The sequence below is a fragment of the Lutra lutra genome, chromosome 15, assembly GCF_902655055.1.
Source record: "Lutra lutra chromosome 15, mLutLut1.2, whole genome shotgun sequence".
Classification (NCBI taxonomy): domain Eukaryota; kingdom Metazoa; phylum Chordata; class Mammalia; order Carnivora; family Mustelidae; genus Lutra; species Lutra lutra.
The window spans coordinates 19,585,795-19,606,451 of NC_062292.1; the positions used below are offsets into that span (position 1 = coordinate 19,585,795).

At 41.4% G+C, this 20,657-nt stretch overlaps 2 protein-coding genes across 3 annotated transcripts in view; one reads left to right on the forward strand and one right to left on the reverse strand.

Annotated features, from left to right (window-relative positions):
- Positions 1 to 2,266: 2,266 nt before the first annotated feature.
- On the reverse strand, positions 2,267 to 10,953 carry ARPC5 (actin related protein 2/3 complex subunit 5). The gene is made up of 4 exons (XM_047705098.1): positions 10,623 to 10,953; positions 7,983 to 8,055; positions 5,459 to 5,635; positions 2,267 to 3,644 (listed from the first exon to the last, which is right to left on the reverse strand). The coding sequence occupies exons 1-4, from the start codon at positions 10,763 to 10,765 to the stop codon at positions 3,582 to 3,584; spliced, it is 456 nt and encodes a 151-aa protein (XP_047561054.1). The 5' UTR covers positions 10,766 to 10,953; the 3' UTR covers positions 2,267 to 3,581.
- A 250-nt stretch (positions 10,954 to 11,203) lies between these two features.
- RGL1 (ral guanine nucleotide dissociation stimulator like 1) overlaps positions 11,204 to 20,657 on the forward strand; it is a 255,851-nt gene continuing 246,397 nt past the window's right edge. For both annotated transcript variants that reach the window (XM_047704124.1, XM_047704126.1), the window contains exon 1: positions 11,204 to 11,613. The gene's annotated coding sequence lies outside the window, so the exon portion shown is untranslated. The remainder of the gene's footprint in view (positions 11,614 to 20,657) is intronic.

Below are 20,657 nucleotides of genomic sequence, written 5' to 3' on the forward strand. Positions count from 1 at the left end.
CCCACGTGGCTTGTGGTTGGCTCATCACCGCGGGGAAGTAGCGCCCCCTTGCGGCCGATGCTGTGCGGCACATCTGTGGATCCCAGCCTGGCTCGAGAAGCATCTGCATTTTAGCGCTCCGGACGTTTGGAAACTGGTGTTTCCACATATTCCTCCATCAGTGATACCGGGCTGAGGTGGAGATGGGGTTAGGGGAAGATCCCCGGCAGGATTACGGACAGAAGCAGCCTTACTGTAGGGCACCCCTGTCGGAAATGTTCAGAGCCAAATCAATTTCTTTATTGGGCTCGTCTTCCCATTCCCAGTCACCTTGGTGCTCTTTTTTGTACCTTTTTTAAAGGTTTCTAAGGTGAAGTTATTTGTAAATCTAAAGGGGGAAAAATGTACTTAGAAATCAAGTCTGAGGGCGCCTGGGTGGCTCAGTGGGTTGAGCCGCTGCCTTCGGCTCGGGTCGTGATCTCGGGGTCCTGGGATCGAGTCCCGCGTGGGGCTCTCTGCTCAGCGGGGAGCCTGCTTCCTCCTCTCTCTCTCTACTTGCATCTCTGTCTGCTTGTGATTTCTGTCTGTCAAATAAATAAATAAAATCTTAAAAAAAAAAGATTAAAAAAAAAAAAGAAATCAAGTCTGAGATTTTGGGTTATTTGCTCAATTTCTGTCCAAAGCAAGCTATGGAAATAAACCCCAGCATTTTCGTGGTTAGAAAGAAAGGGTTTTTAGGGGAGCCTGGGTGGCTCAGTGGGTTAAAGCCTCTGCCTTCAGCTCGGGTCATGATCTCAGGGTCCTGGGATTAGGCCCCACATCGGGCTCTCTGCTCAGTGGGGAGCCTGTTTCCCCACTCTCTCTGCCTGCCTCTCTGCCTACTTGTGATCTCTGTCAAATAAATACATAAAATCTTAAAAAAAAAAAAAAAAGGATTCTATCCTATCATGTTTTAAAAAAAAAGAAAAAAAAAAAACAAGTTCATGTAACTCTGGACCACATGGACCCAGGCGGGATTACTGATGTTCAACTGGCATTTTAAGAAATGCTCGAAAATATTTAGAGGATAAAATTATTCTTACCTGTTTAAGTGAAGTTATTACTGACGAACATACTTATTACTAGCGTACTATTACTCTTCTATTATATTCTTCATGATCCTTGGTAATGCAGTAAATGCTTAAAAAATAATTTGTTAATTTGTAGCATCTATAGATTGATTGCACATACATGCTACTGAGTTTCCTTAAGACATCAGCACACTTACTATCAAGTATGACTGTTGCCTACATGTTGTGGTCACCTAATTACCAAGAGGGGATGTGTGCCATTTTGCCCCCTTTAAAAATGGCAAGGGCAAAACAAACAAAAATGGCTACAATGAAACAAAAAACCTCGAGACTCAAGTAGAAGGGAATGGAAGGGAAAGAACTACTTTTGTGCCCAAAGTGCCCCTTAGGATTTGTATTGGTTTTCTGCAATCACCCTGACTAACCCCCTAAGCTGGTCTGGCAGTGTGGTCAGCACCCCCCGGGCTCAGTCAGCCCAGAGGAATCGGGTGAGCCAGTGGTTTCCAGCCAGCAGTTTCCAGCCAGCATCCACTCCGAATCAGTCCCTGTGCTGCCCTAATTGTTAAGTATTTTTACACTCTCCCTGAGTGAAGCGGATACGCTGGAAGATTTAGAAAACACCCATTTGGGGAACTATAAAATACGGAACTCCAGAATATTCTCCAACAACACTGATAGTCATGAAAATGACATTAAGAAGGATTTTACAAAGAAGTATTGCAATACCACTTCTGTTTTCATTTTCAAGTTTGTAAGGGGTTATGCTGTACCTACTTGACTATCTATTATGTCGCTTAACTCCCAGCCTTCTGAGTTGCCCTTTCAGTTTCTAGAGCTTGAGAGCAAGCATCTGATCAGGGCCAGTGTGGAGACGAGAGGCTGTGGGGTGAGAAAGGGTGTACCGGCCAGGAGCAACGGACTACCGCTGCTAGGCTACCTGGCACATTCTAGTTTTGGTCTTTGGGCAGTGATACTTGGGGGCTCAGCTGGCATCCAGAGGGCTATGGAATCATTCCCAAGGCTCCAGCGGTACCCTGCCTTCATCAATGACTCTCTCCTTTACTCCTCTCCTTTACATGTGAATAAAGGAGATTTCTATTAGAAATCTTCTGTACCAAATTACTTCTTGTCGAAAGTACCATAACCTACTGGGAAAACAGGAAGTCTTCCCCCTTAATTAACCACACATATTCATAAGTATTAAAATAAGAGAAAAATAAATTATTCAATACTGACATTTTATTTACCGAACTTTATCATTTTTACAAAACAAAACAAAAAGCAGGTATCAAAAACAGCAAAGAGGTTATAGAATTTCTCCACCAGTTCTCACATAAGACAGTGATTACAAAACTGGTGTCCAATGTAAATACTAAACACAGGCTGATTTCCCTCTTGGTCATGTGCATTCAGGTGGTTTGTTTTGGAGTTACTGAATGATAACATTTTATAAGCACCGGTCATTTTTTGAGAACTGATTTGGTTTGTCCAACAAAGTAAACACTTTTTGCTATGTGGCATTTTCCTTTTTTAAAAACCGCTGAGCTACAATACAGACTGTATATGTGTCTGGATCTGAACCAAATCTTTTAAGATCCTCATTACCCTGAAGAACACTGAAGACATTTATAGGGCATATTAAACACTAGTTAAATACCTTGTAATGTCTAAGGCAGCAATTATATTTCTAAAGAAAAGAGCGTTTCATTCAGAGGCTGCCCAGAGTTTGAACTTCATCATTGTTTCCACGTCTTTTCTCATTTGGAGTAGTTTCCCCACATTGGGTCGTATTATTAGAACAAAGTTTTATGCTCGTGCCGAACTGGCTCTGGCGTTTCCTAGATACATTTTTGTAGAGCAAGACTCCTTGCTCTGGACCCTGGAGACCACAAAGAAATCGAGAGGCCATGATTATCGGATGCAGAGAGGAAGAAGCGTCCGTAAGCTCCCGTGATCTGGCGGTAAGCAGAAACAAAGCTGCAACTTGGAGCGCTGTTCACCCACCACTCATTCCAGAAACACATTTTGCTTAAATAAGGGAATTCTGGTCCAGTTTTACAATGTTAACAGCTGCCAGTTTCTCAACTGTATTTTTTATAAAGATCATTTCCTGGCTAGCAGTGAGTTAGGAAACTGGCCTCAAATTCTGATCAAATTTCTCACTATTAGTCAAAAACAAAACAAAACACCTTAAAAAAAATGCAAAACAAAACCAAACCCCACCAAGCCAATAGGGGTTAAAATTGCACAATTAAACTTGAAGGCAAATTGTACTATATACAGACAGGTATACACTGAAATCGTTTTTCAGAGCATGGAATACTCCTATTCATAAACATTTCCTCTGTATTATCCCAATTTTCATGAAAGGAAAACGGATATGTGATTTTCTTCTTTACAGAGATGAAAAAAGGAAGCAAGAAGGCAAAGCTGAGAGAAACAGATGCCGCCTAAAGGGCAGCGGTGGCATTTGGTTGTTTTGGTCTTTGTACCAGCGACTCCCACACCCACAGGCTATCCAGTTCCTGCCGACTACACGGTTTTCCTTGCAGTCAGGACTCGAACAATGGATCCGACTCCTCCAGCAGCAAGTGCCTAAGAAGAAACCAAAATGTAAATGCTGAGGGAATCAGAAAGGGTCAATTCTCATACCAAGTAAAACATTTTTCTTAAAGAAGGAATGTGTCCAGCTATCGGCTTTGCATTCATTAATTTTCACACGCATTTCTTGCACACCCATCGTGCGCCAGGCACTGTTCTCAGCACACAGAGACCCACACCACCTTCGGAGTCCCTGCCTCGCGCACCCAGATGCCAGTGAGACAGTAGCTGATATTCTACTGTTGTTTTCGCGTAACAGGATGTTCTTACAGCATGTGCTTGCCTAAAACAAGTGCTCTCATATAAACTAGGATTTGCATATTGCTCTCTTAGCTCTGTCAGGAAGAAATTCAAACTGGGATCAACTGCCCTAAGTTCCATTTAGATTAGCCAGTCTGTCAGATTCTTTTTATTCCCCCAAGCTAAGAATGTATTATTCAATAGCTAAGAACTTGGGAACTTTAAAATTTTGACTTTACCTTCAAAAACTGCAAGTCCTGAGTATCAGGAATTGAAAGCTCTGGCTTACTTCCTGAATACTTCTGTGTACTGCATACCGTGTTGGATGCTAGGGACAGAGCATCTTCTGGTCTACCAGGAAGGGACAGATATATAAGGAGATCATGCTAGTATAATGTATGCAGTGACAGAGCTGTGCCCTCAGTGAGGAGGCACTCAGGCACAGAGAAAATCCTGAGCAAAGGTCGAGGAGTGTGAAGCAGTACGGTGTATTCTGGAAAAGCACACGATTCTGCTGTTCGCTGCCGGAGCACGGGGGGGGAAGGACAGCACAGCAGAGGAGCGGCTAGACTTGGGAACTTGGGCTTCATTCTGCAGGTGGCTGACAGGGTAGATCTGGTTTGGAGAGAGGGCATTCTGGCAACCGGGTGGAGAACAGATTCGAGGGAGGCAGAACTGTAGCTGGAGGCCCGGATAGGAAGTTACAGCAACGGACGGAGAGAGGCTGCTAAGAGCGGCATTAGAGAGGTATCCGATGCATGGCTGGAGAATTACTTAGCGGACAGAAGGGCAAAGCTGGTGACTGATGTTAGGAAGCAGTCAAGGCTTATGTGGGCCTCAGTTTCTCCATCCACCAAAACAGGTATGACAACAAGCTTTCTCTCCTAGTATTTTTATGAGGATTAATGGAGTTAATATTTGGAAAGTGCTTGGGAGAGTGCTTGGAATACAGTAAGTGCTCCATCAATGGCTGCTATGATCCTGACACTGGACAGGAACCACGTGGCTTAGGTTTTTAAGTGGGCTCTTCACCTCTAAATTGAGGATGACAAAGATGTTTATATACCTTGTAGGGTCATTATAAGGCTTAAATGAAACATCAACTAATGGTACAGTGACTGGCAAATGGGAAGTGTTCCTGAACAGGATGACCGTATACATTACTCTCCAACTGGTACACTGGAGACTGAAAGGGAACTAGTCATAATTATGTTGGGAGAACAGGCATAAACTGGGGCCATCTTGGGAAAACGGGGAGGTCTGGTTACCCCATCCATAAAAGTTAGTCTCTTTATCTGGCCACGGTTGAGCCATCAAGTGACTTGACAAAGACGAGTTTTACTATCTCTTTAGTGTGTGTTTTCCTCACTGAATGTGTTGTAAACGAGAATCTCTTAAAACCAAGGCCAGTAAGCATAAATCTAACCTTTCACTCCCATGCATTTATCTGTAAAAACAAAGATGTACAGCCGAGAAGTCAAAATAATTATTTAGGTGGTTGAAGGTGTGTCATTGTTACTTTCTATTATAAAGGAGCCAGTCATAGTGATTTAGAATCCGTAACTTACCTTCTCATGCCATTGCAGTAACACAGCACTGCTATTGTCAGAGGGGCTCTCGAAGCCTTTATAAATATACTTCATTAGAAGATCCACACCATTCTTGTCCAGGGATTGAACTGCCTTTTCAATATCATTTGCTTTAAAAGAGATGAGCACCTTCAAAACAATGCTGCCTGCTCGATCCTGGGGATAAATAAAGAACAGAACATTTATTTTTAATCTATCAATTTATTTATTTATTTTTAATTAATGTCTTTTTAAAAAAGAGTTTATTTATTTGACAGAGAGAGAGAATCACAAGTAGGCAGAGCAGCAGGCAGAGAGAGAGGGGGAAGCAGGCTCCCCGCAGAGCAGAGAGCCCAACATGGGGCTCGATCCCAGGACCCCAGGATCATGACCTGAGCCGAAGGCAGAGGCATAACCCTCTGAGCTACCCAGGCGCCCCAGAACAGAACATTTAGATGTGCGTGTGAAGTGGTTGTTCCAGAAAGGCTCCACTGAGGTGACATTAAAACCTGATGGGACATGAAAGAAGCATCCTTGGGTGTATCTGAGAAAACCATTTCAGACAGAGGAAAGGACAAATACTGTTATTGTGTGTCCAGGGTGTTCAGGGACAGCAGAAAGCTCCCTGGGGGCCAGAGCAATATGGCAGAGTAATAGGACAGGAAGTCAGAGAGGCAGCCGAAGACAGACCACATAAGCCCCGCAGGCCACTGTGAGGATTCTGGCTTTAAGAGAAATGAGAAGATGTTGGAAGGTTTTGAGAAGAACAGTGATATAAACTGATTGGTATTTTAACAGGATCCCTTTGGCTGCCATGCTGAGAATAAGCCGATGCTGGGCTGGTGGGGGCGCAGGGAAAGAGGCAGAGCTGGGAGACCAGTTTGGAAGGGACTGCGATCATATAGGCTGGCTTGGGCGAGCAGTGGAGGGGGACAGACTCTTGACATGTCTGAAGGAGAGCTGAAAGGATTTGCTTACAAACACATATGATAACTTGCCCATTTTATTAAATCTGTATTTAAATTTTACTTCTTGACCTCAAAAAAACCCCTGAGGACAAAGAAAAAAACGAACTGCAATTCTATATTGAACCATCCTTCAATAATAATAAATAAAAATAAGCTTTTAAGAACACCCATTTTAAGTTTCATATCTACAGTCAAGATATAAGATATAGTGATCTTCATTTTACGATGATTTGTTTTCTTTGATAAAAGGCTGCTCCAAGAGCAAAGTCATTTTTTCACCCATGAAGTAAGCAGAGAACACTTAATTTACCCTTTCAACAATTTCACCTCGCCTATTCAAGAGTGATATCTTTGGCATTCCTAATGATCAGGAATTTACAGAATGTTTCTACCACCTATCGTTGTCTTCAGTTTAAAGACTATGCAATTACCCAATTTAGAAAAATATTCTTAACCACCACCGCTATAACTTCCCACCCCAAACTGTGAGAAAAACTCACCCATGTAAAAGCAGAAGGTGGTAAAGCTGAAATTTCAATGACCTCTCTCGTCACTTTAAAAAACCAAAGAAAATGTTTCCTCTCATTGTTGGCGAGGTAATTATTATACATTTACTTAAATTATTACTAGTATTCAGTTAAAGGAATCCTTAGAGTTCCTACAGACAATGGGGTCAGAGCTCTGGGCTTCATCTTAAACAATCAGTAAATAAGTTCTCCAGAATTTCTGGAAAGACCGCTGCTGGGGATGTTAGGTCACGTTTTTCTGAAGGGCAATTTGGTAATACCACTTGTACCAAAAGCCTTAAAAAATGTGCATTCTAAAAACCCAGCAATTCACTTCTAGGAATTCATTCAAAGAAAAAGAGTAACAATATACCCCAAATGTTCATTTCAGTACTGTTTACAACAACAGGTCAATAACCTAAACATATGACAAAAGGAGATTAGTTACATGTAAACTGCAGCCTATCTCTATGCAGCCATTAAAAAAGATGCTTTTGAAATAAACTTATTGCCAAGGAAAGATGTTCATATATATATTAAAAAAAAAAAAAAAGCCAGTTATAAAACTCCGTTAAAAACAAAAAAACAAAAACCAAAGCAAGACAACTAATACAAAAACTCTGTAAGCATGTAGCATCACCAAAAAGTAGTAACTAGCTACCTCTGGACAGGGGGATGATGATTACCCTTTTGTCCCCACTTCTCTGAGTTTTCTATAACATTTAATACTTGCATAATGTAGAAAAATTTCTAAAAAGCAACTTCATAGAATCTGTTTATTTTGCAAGAGTTTTGTTTATTCTTCAGGCCTTTGCTCAAATTCAACTCAAGTGCCTCCAGTAAACACACAAAAAAGATCTCTCATTCTCATAACTCAGTATTAGATTGCTGTTTTCCACATGTAAATTTTTACCTATCAAACTACAGAGTAAGCTCTTCCACATCAAAGACAATAAATGGTTAAAATATTTGTTGACTTCATGACACTTCAGAGGATTCTGGGAAGAAAGCTTCGGTATCAGCAGAGATCACTGTGGGTCTGGGACTTACCTTCACCGCCTGACTCTTGGTGTTGATAGGAGGATTTTTCAGAGCTGCCTGGAGGGCGGCTGTCATGTTTCCTGTGATGGACGTTAAGGGAATAGCACCAAAGGGCAGCCCTCAGGAAAGCACTGTAAATATCATTGGTTCTGAAGACCTGACTTTATGCATAGAAAGAAAAATTACCACGGTCACTCTGTTGAATATTGGAAAACTCAGCATGTTGGTTTCAAGGATGTCAATCAAATGTAAAATATTGAAGACATAAGAGAAAGTAGTAAGGCAAAGACCAGTTCCTGTCTGGCTCTAACTACTAAATGAACACTTTGGTGATAGCCTTTTCTTTTCCAGTAAGACACAGATGCAAACATGATCCAGTTACATTTCTTTTTTTTTTTTTTTAAGATTTTATTTATTTATTTGACAGAGAGAGTGAGCAGAGGCAGATAGAGTGGCAGGCAGAGGCAGAGGGAGAAGCAGGCTCCCTGCTGAGCAAGGAGCCCGATGTGGGACTCGATCCCAGGAGGCTGGGATCACGACCTGAGCCGAAGGCAGCTGCTTAACCAACTGAGCCACCCAGGCGTCCCGATCCAGTTACATTTCTAAAAAATTATACGTATCTCAGAATTATCAGGTCCCAAAATGAAACAGCACATTCTCAACCAAGATGTCTTTTTATGTGATTCTGACTGGAAAAATAAAGACCAAACGTTTGCTAGAATTATATTCTATATGAATTGAAATGCGGGTAGAAAATGCTGGTGATTATTACAGCACTCTAAATGAGATACCTCAGCAATCTCTCAATATTAATGAAAAGAGGCACTACAAAAGATCTAGTAATTCAAGGACCTTTAGGTAGTAGCTTAATTTTTCTGTTTTGTGTTATTTTCTCTTATATTTCATAAAGGTTATTGAAACCGTTTTAGGTCATACCTATTAAATTTAGTCTTTGAAAGCACCAGTGAGTTAGCAAGTATGAGACACGGAAGGCCAATCAGACTGTCAGAATATACAGTCATTCCCCTAAAAGGAAAACCACAGAGTTCACTTGTTCCTCCATCGGTAGTGCCTGGCCCAGAGCTTGTCTCTTCTGGTTGCAACAGGAGAAGAAGAGACAGTATCTTTTTATTTTACCATAGTGATTAAAAAGCAGATCCATTATATGGACACAGCGGTACCAGTTAAAGACTCCTCACCCATCCACCTAAAGTTAGTTCACAAAACATCATTTATCCACCACAAAGAGTGTTTTCAGACAGAGTCATGTTCACTGCTTATGTCTGGGAGAAAGAGAGAAAAAAAAAGTCTGACCAAAAAAAGCCCCCAACCAAAAAACCCCTATGGGTGGTGGTAAGCTGTTATTTTCAAGGGTTAACGGAACTTCTAGAAAAGCATGTCTGTTGCAGACTGGCTCATTGTTAAGACCTAAAGCATCTAAGTATTTAAGTAATGCAAAATAGCAACATCTGACTGTGAAAGTTGTGGGAGTCAAAGAAACATCTGCATGTTGATAAATATTTAGTGCTGTATTTTAGGTGCCTTTAAGACTAGATATAGTTACAACCAATATTTTCACTCATATTTCTCCATTATACTTTATATAATAGGACATTGATGAGGAAAGGGTTTAGAGTCTTCCCTATCTTATAATACATTCAAGAATAATTAGAAATGAGTGAATTCAGTAATTGAGATTCTCTAAAATTACAGCATTAGTTGTTGCAACATTTACATTTTCTAAAAAAGATGTGATGCAAATGCTCAAATTTATGAATATTCAAATATGCAAAAAAAAAAACCCCAGGAACTGACAGCCACATTTTAACTGAAATGGAAACGATTTCAGGTTACAAAAATGATCCTGCTTTGTACAAATGACTCATCGTCTATTTTATTCACTGGGGTTTATTTTAAATATTTCCAGGGATTCTCCATATGCAATCCTTCTTCCCATTGTCCCTCGCTTAGCAGGTAAAAACCTCCAACCTTCCTTCTCGGGAGTTGGTTGTTTCGTACTTTTTCCCTTTCTCCCGGTTAACAAATTCTGTACCTTGCCACCTTTATCTTGCCAAATTCTTTCTCTTTACATAATAATGCTTTTTAAAAACGCCCAGGGGCTAAAAGGACCGAGGGCCTCAATTCTGCAAACCGCCCCATCCCTCCCAGCAAGGAATAAACTCTCCCAACGCTGCCAAAACTAAACCACCACAACAGAAGCAGCAGCCTGCTACTTCCCAAACACCAATTTCTGGAGCCGATGTGACTCCGGCCAGCACTGTCCTGGGGAGGACAACGTGAGCGCCCCCCGAGAGCCAGACGGCAGCACCAGACGCCTCCCCCTGCGCCGCGAGGGCGCGGCCGGCCCCGCCAGTTCCCGGAGGCAGGAACTCCGGCCGCAACCTGAGGAATCGGGGCGGGAAAGGCGCGCCGGGAAGGGCAAGTTTCCGAGGCGGGTCCCTGGGGTCTCGGGGCGACTCGGGTAGAAATGGGAGTGTCCCCTGCCCTCTCAGAGCGGAGGACCCCAGAGAGACAGATTTAAGTCATGGGCCGCTGGGGGCAGCTCCGCGCCGCTGGCCCGGGGGCTGCGGGGTCCCGGGAGAGGGGCGGGGCGGGACGGGGAAGGGAGGCCGGCAGACGCAAGGATATTGCCGCAGGCAGGAGTCCACCTCGCCTTCGTCGGGCCCGGCCTGCCCATCGCCCCCGTCTTCCTCGTCCACGAACTTGTTCTCGTCGTACTCATCCACGTCCACCTTCCGGAACCGGGCCGACGACACCGTGTTCTTCGACATCCCCGATCCGGACCGGCGGCAAAAGCCTCCTCTGGGTTGCTGCCTCTACCTCGGTAAGCGAAGCCCACCAGGAACCCGCAGCCTGGCGCCTTCACTTCCCTCTTCCGCTCTGGGCGTCGCCGGCAGTCGGGGCTCGGGCGCTTCTGGGCCTGCGCGCTGGCGGCGCTCCTTCCTCCTCAGCTTCATGCTCTTCTCTAGCCTCCTACGCCGCCCCCGCTCTTCCCCGGGGAGCGCGCGCGAGGGAGGGAGCGCGCCGAACGCAGTGCGCAGGCGCGGGCTCTCTGCAGGAAAGGGGCGGGGCTGGGCGAAGGAGGCGGGGGCGGAGGGGGCGGGGCCGGGGGAGGGCCGAAAGCGGGGCAGAGGGAAGAGGCAATTGGTCATCAGATGCCGTCATGTGATCCTCAGAGGGTTTCCATAGCAACGCTTCTCTGCGGTCCAGTCGGGGCGGGGGGTGTGGGGGTCCTTAGGTGGTGGCTATGGGCACTGGGGGCGGGTGGCTTTTGCTGCCGCCGCCGCTGCCGGCGACCTGTCATCTGGGGTCCTGCGTGAGGTTCCGGCTGGCCCGACTTGCCTGTGAGGTGGGATGGACTGGTTGCCGGACCGAGTCCCCTGCAGTTGGCAGGAGTATGGGGCGGAGTGATGCGCGCCCGGGCGCCCAGCGTCGTTTTAGTTGTCAGAGACATCACTTCGGACCGTGCACTGCCGGTGGCTGCGTTCCTGAGCCGGGAGCCCCTTTCCCCGGGTTGGACACTACGCTGTGCAGCCAGCGGAGGTCCCCAAGGACGGAGTCGAAAGGTCATATCTTATCCGTCAGTGCTGTGTGACAGCATCCCGACGGCACCGGCAGAGTAGGTATATCCGTTGGGAGGCAGGGGAAGGTTCTGGGCAGGGGCCGGGGTGGCAAAACTGGGGCGAACCTGTGGAATTTGGGGTAGGGTCAGTCACGGACATCTTAAAATAAGTGGCTGTTTGGAGCAAGATTGTTAGAAAAGGATTGGGGCGAGTTACGCTCTCTGGCGATGTGGGGAAACAAAACGTGTGAGGATTAGTGGAAACCAGATCTTTAAGATTTATATTTGTGACTTAAGATTTGTATGATCCTGCTAGGCCAGCTTTTCCTTACATTTGACATCCTCATTTCTGAGAGCAAAGCACTTAGGAGGAGATAGAGGCACTAACACTAAAGAAATGGTAGTTGTGTTCAGTGTATAACACTGAAGTACAGATATTTGCAGAATAAAATTATTTTGGACATTCAGCTGGACGCTGCTCAGATAGCTTTATGTTTTCCTGACATCCTGTCAGGTCTAGCTCAATTCCATCTCAAGCAGAAAGCCGGTTGTTGCCCTGTTAATACCCCAATCCTTGGTTTCCTGTGCTGTATTGAAAAGAGCACTGGACTCAGAGTCGGAAAACCCTGGCTCAAGTCTTGACTTTGACTCATAATCCATTTGATTGAGGCATTCCACTTAAAATTCTGAATTTCAGGTTCCTCGTTGCTGAAGTGGAGCTAATAATGTGTACTTCACGAGTCTGTTCTGATGATTAAGTACAGGAAAGTGTTCCGAAGCTCTAAAATTCTACCTCCATGTAAAATACATGTTACCTGTACCATTGACTTTGGCACTGGTCTTATGAATTACTTAATGACATATCATGTTTTATTTCGCTCCTGGAAGAGATCAAAAGATTCTGGAGGGCAAAGACTTGTCTTATATTTATTTTGTATCTTCCTTTACATCTGATATAATGCTCGGCATGCAGGCAGAACTCAATACATTTAGGTACTCAGTTATTCATTGATGAATGAATAAATGTTTGAAAGTCAGAGTGAACATAATGAATCAGTAAGGAAAAGAAGAGATCTCAAAATCAACCATTTGTTGGACAGATATGCATACATATGTATATATGTGTATCTATATCTACATTGACATGTATACATATGTATATATGTGGAGATATATACATATATATATGTGTATGTATATGTATATATGGAGAGAGACAGAGGGAGTTCTCAGGAATGGAATATATCCTTTCTTGGAAGGAAGAAGCAATATGGCATTTTTCTCTTCTCAATTAAATCATTCGTATAGAAAATATATCATTTACATGGTGGAAGTGACATTTCTTTAAATTAAGATTCAAGTTATGAGCAAACAGATGATAAAAAACTCCTCCATGCTCTGTTTTCAGAGAGCAGAGGAAAATTTTCTACCTGTTGGTAATATTTATTTTAAAAAGTCATATGCCAGGAGCGCCTGGGTGGCTCAGTGGGTTGAAGCCTCTGCCTTCAGCTCAGGTCGTGATCCCGGGGTCCTGGGATCGAGCCCCGCATCAGGCTCTCTGCTCTGCAGGGAGCCTGCTTCCCTTCCTCTCTCTCTGCCTGCCTCTTTGCCTACTTGTGATCTCTGTCTGTCAGAATAAATAAATAGAATCTTAAAAAAAAAAGTCATATGCCAATGTATCAGACCATTACTATGGTGAGTGGCATTATATAATTTACAATAAAGATATGTTTTACTATTTCCTCCTCAGTTTCAATCTTTCGCTAACTTTGGTAAGAGCTCAACAGTATACTTGTTTTGATGTGAAAGATGATTGTACTCTTTTGTTCTTCTAAATCAAGATTTTCTTTGAAGAGAAAATTGAACATTAGAAGCGCTATTGAGAGCAAACAGAAACAAGGATTTAAGGCTAAGGTATCCCTTCTCTTACATTTCTCTTCTTTTGTATTAGGTCTTATTTAGGAAATGTCTCTGTTCTCTTATTTTAGAACTGGGAAAGAATTCTGGGGTAGAAATCAACTTAAGGGAATAGTGAGAGGAATTTAAAAAATCGAGTTGCTCAAGGGTATAATTGATTTGATTACTTAGAATTTTGCTCTATATGTTGAACGTGTTAAATATAACTAATTCTCAGTCGCATAATGCATAATACATTTGAGATGTAATAATGTCAAAATGTCCTTTTCCAATATGGTATTTTTTATTGTACTGATAAGTACCTAGTATATAATAGGTATGAAACATATTTGTATCCAATGAATAATCTAACAATTTTGCAATCATATTTAGAGAGTGAGTATTTCTTAATGGATACATTAATTTCCTCCCTACCCTAATCAGCTAACAGTCAAATCTATAAAGCTTTAGGGAAATGTGTGTGTGTGTGTGTGTGTGTGTGTGTGTAGAAACCTGTCCTTAATTATGTTTTAATTAGATAATACACATTATTCCACTTTATTGCAAATTACAACTTTTTATGCTAACCATGGTACTTAATTCATTTTGGATAATATTATTCCCCCTATTTTAATTTTCCAAATGAGTGTGTATCCCTGAAATAACAGATCCATAAGGCTTTAAGACATTTTATTTACTGAGCAAATAACCTGGTTTAGTTGAATACTAAAGTATTCAGACTAAATCTGAATTTTCTCAAGGTTAATGCTGCATGCTACTATGTAGCTCCTTTTTATTATCTGTGATAATGCAAAGAGTGAAGAATCTTTTTAATTAGAAAGGATTTTGATAAAACTGTTTTATAATAGGTCTTTCTTTTCAGATATTTTAAACTGAGTGCTCTACCTACCATGTGCTTGTTTTCCTCAGCCTTGACACTAAATACTTAGCAAACGAAGACATTGAATCCCACAGCAATGAAATGGAAGCGAAGCCAGTGTTAATCAAATACATCAAACATGTGTTATAAATATAAAATAAATAAGTGAAGTTCAGTTCTGGTAATGGTGATGTAATACCACTGTTCTCTAGCAACATAATTAGTACAATATAAGAATATTTTTTAAAAAGATTTTATTTATTTATTTGACAGAGAGAGAGGCCCAAGTAGGCAGAGAGGCAGGCAGAGAGAGAGGGGGCAGCAGGCTTCCCACTGAGCAGAGAACCCGATGTGGGGCTCAATCCCAGGACCCTGAGACCATGACCTGAGCTGAAGGCAGAGTCTTAACCCACTGGAGCCACCCAGGCACCCCTATAAATAGATTTTTTAGCATGTTACCTAGACTATAGTATGGTCTAATGCTTGTACATAATATCCAAATGAACTAGTTCTGTGTTGAACCACTAGCCTTCCAAATTTTCCATTTTTGCTTTGTGATTTATTTTAGCTTTATATAACTTTATGATTATACACTAGGATAGGATAGATAGGGTGAACTATTTTACAATGGGACCTTTATATAAGATTAAAAATTTTAATCTGTACTCTTGTCTCAGGAAAAACGTTTAGTGCTAAATCAAACAAAAATAAATCTTATTTGTTAAACATTGTTTTGAATTGGACTCTCTGTTTAATTTTTTTACCTGCTTATAATAATATTAAGAGAAGCTATGGATTTAAAAATTTATTTATTCTGTATTCTTTCCCACGGCTGGGATCTCTTATTAATGCTAACAGTTGTTTTAGGGTTGCATTTCTTGTCATAGTATATAATCATAATATTTGAGATAAGGATAACTTACATTTTCTTTTCTAATATTTATATCACTTTCATTTATTTTTTTAAAATCTCATGGCATTAGTCGTACTCGCAAAAGCAGTGTTGAAAAACTGGGTGATATCAGGGATCTCTTCTTTGTTTCTATTTTAATGGAAATGATATTGGTATTTTACCAGTTTATATTTCCTATTGTTTTAGGATATTTAGGAATGACTGCTGGAATTGTCAAATGCTTTTTTTGAGGGACCTAGTAACAAAAACAGTATTACTTTTTATCTTTTAATTAAATGTAATGAATATATACATATATTCATATATGTGTGTATACATATATACTATATATATATATTTTTTAAAGATTTTATTTGAGAGAGAGAGAGAGCAAGCATGGGGGAAGTTGGGGAGGGGCAGAGGGAGAGGGAGAAGTAGATTCCCCGCAAGGAGCCTAATGTGGGAGCTCCGTACAGGCTTGATCCCAGGACCCTGAGATCATGACCTGAGCAGAAGGCAGATGCTTAACTGACTGATCACCCAGGTGCCCCTATCTATATATATATTTTTGCATTGAACCATTCCCACATTTCTAGAATAGATTGTGGTGACTTGATAGTTGTGGTTAATTACTTGATAGTTTCGATTAGTTTATATTTTGTTTACGTGATTTCAGAATCAATACGTGTAAGTGAGATTGCCCCATAGTATTCTTTGCCATCTCTATTCAATTTTGATATTAGAATTAGTATAGCTTTGTAAGATGAGTTGAGAAGATTTCTGCCTTCTTTTCTATGCTCTGGAAAAATATGATTAGAAAATTACTATGCTCTTTTTTCTTTGAGAGTTATAAAATATGCTTGCAAAATTATCTGGACTTGCTCATATTTTTAGGGTTAGATCTTTGATCATCTCTCTATTCTGTGGTTATTGACTTGTTTGGTTCTTCTCTCTTTTTGAGTCGATTTTAGAATTTATATTTTCATAATAAATCATGCATTCTATCTAGATTGCCAGTTTTTTTGCAAAGAGTTGCACAAAATATTTTCTTACAATTATTTTAATATCTTGCATGACCATGGACTTATTGCTTCTCTTGTTGCTTTAAGCAAAATATTAAAATCAAACTTTTTTCCTTCCCCTAACATGATTGTTACAAATCCTAGTAATATATTGTTACTTCTTATAGAAAATAAAATTTATGGTTTTGATAGAATTTGAAAGATCCTGCAATTCCTACTTTTTCTACTGTCTATCCTTATTCTACTAATATTTTATTAATAATAGTGACTGCTTGATGTTTGTTTTGTGTTAGACGTGGTAAATAATCTTTTTACTTTATTTAATTATCAGAGTAGCAGGGCGCCTGGGTGGCTCAGTGGGTTAAGCCTCTGCCTTCGGCTCAGGTCATGATCTCAGGGTCCTGGGATCGAGCCCCGCGTCAGGCTCTCTGCTCAGCAGTGAGCCTGCTTCCTCCTCTCTCTGCCTGCCTCTCTGCCTACTTGTGATCTCTCTCTCTCTGTCAAATAAATAAAATCTTTAAAAAAAAAATAATAATTATCAGAGTAGCTCTAGGACTTAGAAGTTAGTGTGTCCATTTTATGGATCAAGAAACTAAGACTGAGAGAGATTAGGTAACTCAGCCACTGATGCTCAGTGAGTAGCAGACTGGTATGGTAATTAGGTATGTCAGATTCCAAATCTTGTGCTTTTAATCACCACTCTCTGCTTTCAGTAGGTCTTTCTCACTATTCCCAACTGTGCTGCTTACCTTTGTGTTAAAAATAAGGATATAACTAGGTATCAAGGTCCCAATAAACCTATACCAAGGTTTTCAATAGCTTGAAATGAACTCTAAACTGTGAACTTAAAAAATCTTATTATTGTAATGATTTTTTATTTTTTTATTTTTTTTTTATTATTTTTTATTTTTTTTTTTTAAAATATTTTATTTATTTATTTGACAGAGAGATCACAAGTAGGCAGAGAGGCAGGCAGAGAGAGAGGAGGAAGCAGGCTCCCTGCCGAGCAGAGAGCCCGATGCGGGGCTCGATCCCAGGACTCTGAGATCATGACCTGAGCCGAAGGCAGCAGCTTAACCCACTGAGCCACCCAGGCGCCCCTGTAATGATTTTTTAAAAGACATTTGTTTTTCAGGTCTTGTCCCACCTTATCTCAGTATTTTGAGACTAGACATAGAGCCTGTTACCTAATATTTAGTCTGTCACAGAAGATGTCACCTTTTTTTGGTACATGAAGAGATCAGTAGGTGTTGATGAATAATTCCACTTAACTTTTTTAAAGTTGTAGCAAAATGCACATAACAATTTACTGTCTGACCATTTTTAAGTGTACCTCTAAGTAATATTATGTTCACATTATTGTACAACCATTACCACTATCCATATCCAGACCTTTTTTATCTTACAGATCTGGACCCTGTACCCATTAAACAATAACTCCCCATTTCCCACTCCTCTCCCCAGTTCTGAATGATAGCCATCTTACTGTCTCTATAAATTTGATAGCTCTAGGGATCACATATTAGTGGATTCATACAGTACTTTGTTCATTTTTGTGGCTGGCTTATTTCACTTAATTTGATTTCTTCAAGATTCATTCACAACAACTGTGTCAGGACGTTGTTCCTTTTCAAGGCTGAGTAGTATTCCATTGTATGTATATTCGACATTCTCTCTATCCATTCATCTATTGATGGACACTTGGATTACTTATGGCTCTTATTAATAATGCTGCTATGAATATGTTTTTTTTTTAAAGATTTTATTTATTTATTTGACAGACAGAGATCACAAGTAGGCAGAGAGGCAGGCAGAGAGAGAGAGAGGGAAGCAGGCTCCCTGCTGAGCAGAGAGCCCGATGCGGGACTCGATCCCAGGACCCTGAGATCATGACCTGAGCCGAAGGCAGCGGCCTAACCCACTGAGCCACCCAGGTGCCCTGAATATGGCTATACAAATACCTAAGACCCCATTTTCATTTCTTTTGGTTATATACTCAGAAGAAGAATTGCTGGATCACATAACTCTCTTTTTAATTTTTTGAGGCACCAATTCCATTTAATTAACTAAATAGAGTAATAAAGTGATGTTCCATTGCCTTAGGTCTCTGATTTGCTACATCCCTGAGAGAGACATCAAGTCAAGGTAATCTTAGGATGTATATTTGGTCTGAGGCTCCAGCTAAAACAAGAGTTGGGGATGGGGAGGGTGCTCAGACTCTGGGATCTAGAGCTTCTGAAGTTCTCCAGCCCAGCCCACCCAGCCTCCCTAGCTCCCATAGTCTCTAGGATGCCTATTGATACAATAGTCTGAGCAGAACTACAGAAAGGCCTCAGTGTGGTTAAAAATGGATATTGATCCCAGGCTTTGTACTAAGTCCATATTATTGCTATTTTGAGAGCCATTAAAGTGTAGTGATTAAGAACAGGGATTCTGGAGCTAGAGCTCCTGGGTTTGCCCTTAGCTCAGCCTTTACTCCATGAGCTTTCTGTGGTGCAATTTCCTTATGTGAAAATAGATATTTAGGGGCGCCTGGGTGGCTCAGTGGGTTAAAGCCTCTGCCTTCGGCTCAGGTCATGATCCTGGGGTCCTGGGATGGAGCCCCACATTGGGCTCTCTGCTCCGCCGGGAGCCTGCTTCCCACCCCCCCCCTGCCTGCCTCTCTGCCTTCTTGTGATCTTTGTCTGTCAAATAAATAAATAAAATCTAAAAAGAAAAAAAAAGTCTTTAAAAAAAGAAAATAGATATTTTAGTAATACCTACCTCATGGGATTATTGGGAGCGTTAAATGAGTTAATACATGTAATTGTTTAGAAAAGTGCCTGACATACAGTTCTCACTAAATGTTAGGCAGTAATAATATTATTCTTAATTAGTGTAAGTTACCATGCAGCTTTCTTTAAAACCTTTGGAAATAAGATGCATAACATGATATTGTTTGAGCTAAACGTTTTGGATTTCATGTGCTTTGAATCAAAAAACTACTGTTACATAGTAACACTTAGGATTTGCTCCCAAGCCAACAGGATTAGATGGTAGCTTGATAAAACATTAACATCTATAGAGAATTTGTACCAGTCATGACAGGAGTTGTTTATAAAGGTTTCTGTGGTCTCTTACAGTCTTGGCCCCCTTAAACACTGTCTGGGGGTTGGGGTCCTTGGGCAGAGCCCACTGTTTCAGGCACAGTGTCCCTGGTAAGCCGCTGGTAAGCAGTGATGGCAGTAAACATTTGCTTCAAATAATGAACTCCCCTAATCCACAAAGCAACCTTAAAAAAATAAATAACTTGGCTTCTCAGGTAGCGTCTCTGCATGGAGAGGCTGTATAGACGAGACTGCTTGAATTATCTGGTTGCATATCCCGTTGTAAGTCTCACTGGAAATCAGTACATTAGCCTTCTGTTTTTACATGTCTATCTTGGGAGCTTAACTAATCAAGGTCTGCCCTGATTCATTACAGATAGATACAGATAGATAGATTCACTCTCTGTACTGACTAAGCAGGTAGCTGAGCCTACAGACTAAGAGCCAAACCTGGTAGTTCCATAAAGGTAACGTTCCCCTTTCTCATCGGTTTCTTGGGATATAGCCCCCTTCCTCCTTTAAATCACCCACCACTAGCTGCTTAATTTATTGGCTTGTGTTTTCTTTTTTTTTTTTTAAGATTTTATTTATTTATTTGACAGACAGAGATCACAAGTAGGCAAAGAGAGAGGAAGAGAAGCAGGCTCCCTGCTGAGCAGAGAGCCCGATGTGGGGCTTGATCCCAGGACCCTGGGATCATGACCTGGGCCGAAGGCAGAGGCTTTAACCCACTGAGCCACCCAGGTGCCCCTGGCTTGTGTTTTCTTTACTGGAGTTTCCCTAAGTGTGGGAGCAGTGATAATTCTTCACTATCTGTAACGCCAGTGTGCTAAAGAGAGGTGGAACGTTCCAACTTTGATGCTTCCCTAAGTCCCCAGACCAGCCCAACATGACCAGGAATCCCTTGTGTGGTGATTAAGAAGTGTAACCACTGCACTGTGAACACTTGCTCTGTGGATCTATTCTTCTGATCCAAGCCATCTTAGTATGGATAGAGCTGAAAGGACCTTATGTATTAGCTTGTCTGTATCTCTTGTTTTACCAAAGGGGAAAGAGAGGCTACATGCCTAGGGCCCTATATCTTTATGCTCTCTTAACAGTCTCTTGAAAGCTTGACTATACTGGCCAGGACTCATGACCTGTCAGTGACATTCTTCCTAGCACCAGACATATCTAACTAGTACAAAAATTTAACTGCCAAAAAATACTTTCCTGTCCTATAGTTCAGGCAACATTTCTCCCTTTGTTATATACTATTGAAATACAAATTCATCTCAGATTTCAGACTACATTTTTTTTTAAATGTTTCTTCTAAAGATTTATTT

What these genes read in the sequence shown, in the direction of transcription:
- ARPC5 (XM_047705098.1), bottom strand. Translation starts at nt 10,765, where the DNA reads ATGTCGAAGAACACGGTGTCGTCGGCCCGGTTCCGGAAGGTGGACGTG. An exon ending in CCAAGAGTCAGGCGGTGAAG is followed by an intron (nt 5,636 to 7,982) that starts GTAAGTCCCAGA and finishes ATTTATCCCCAG; the next exon opens with GATCGAGCAGGCAGCATTGT. An exon ending in TACTGCAATGGCATGAGAAG is followed by an intron (nt 3,645 to 5,458) that starts GTAAGTTACGGA and finishes GTTTCTTCTTAG; the next exon opens with GCACTTGCTGCTGGAGGAGT.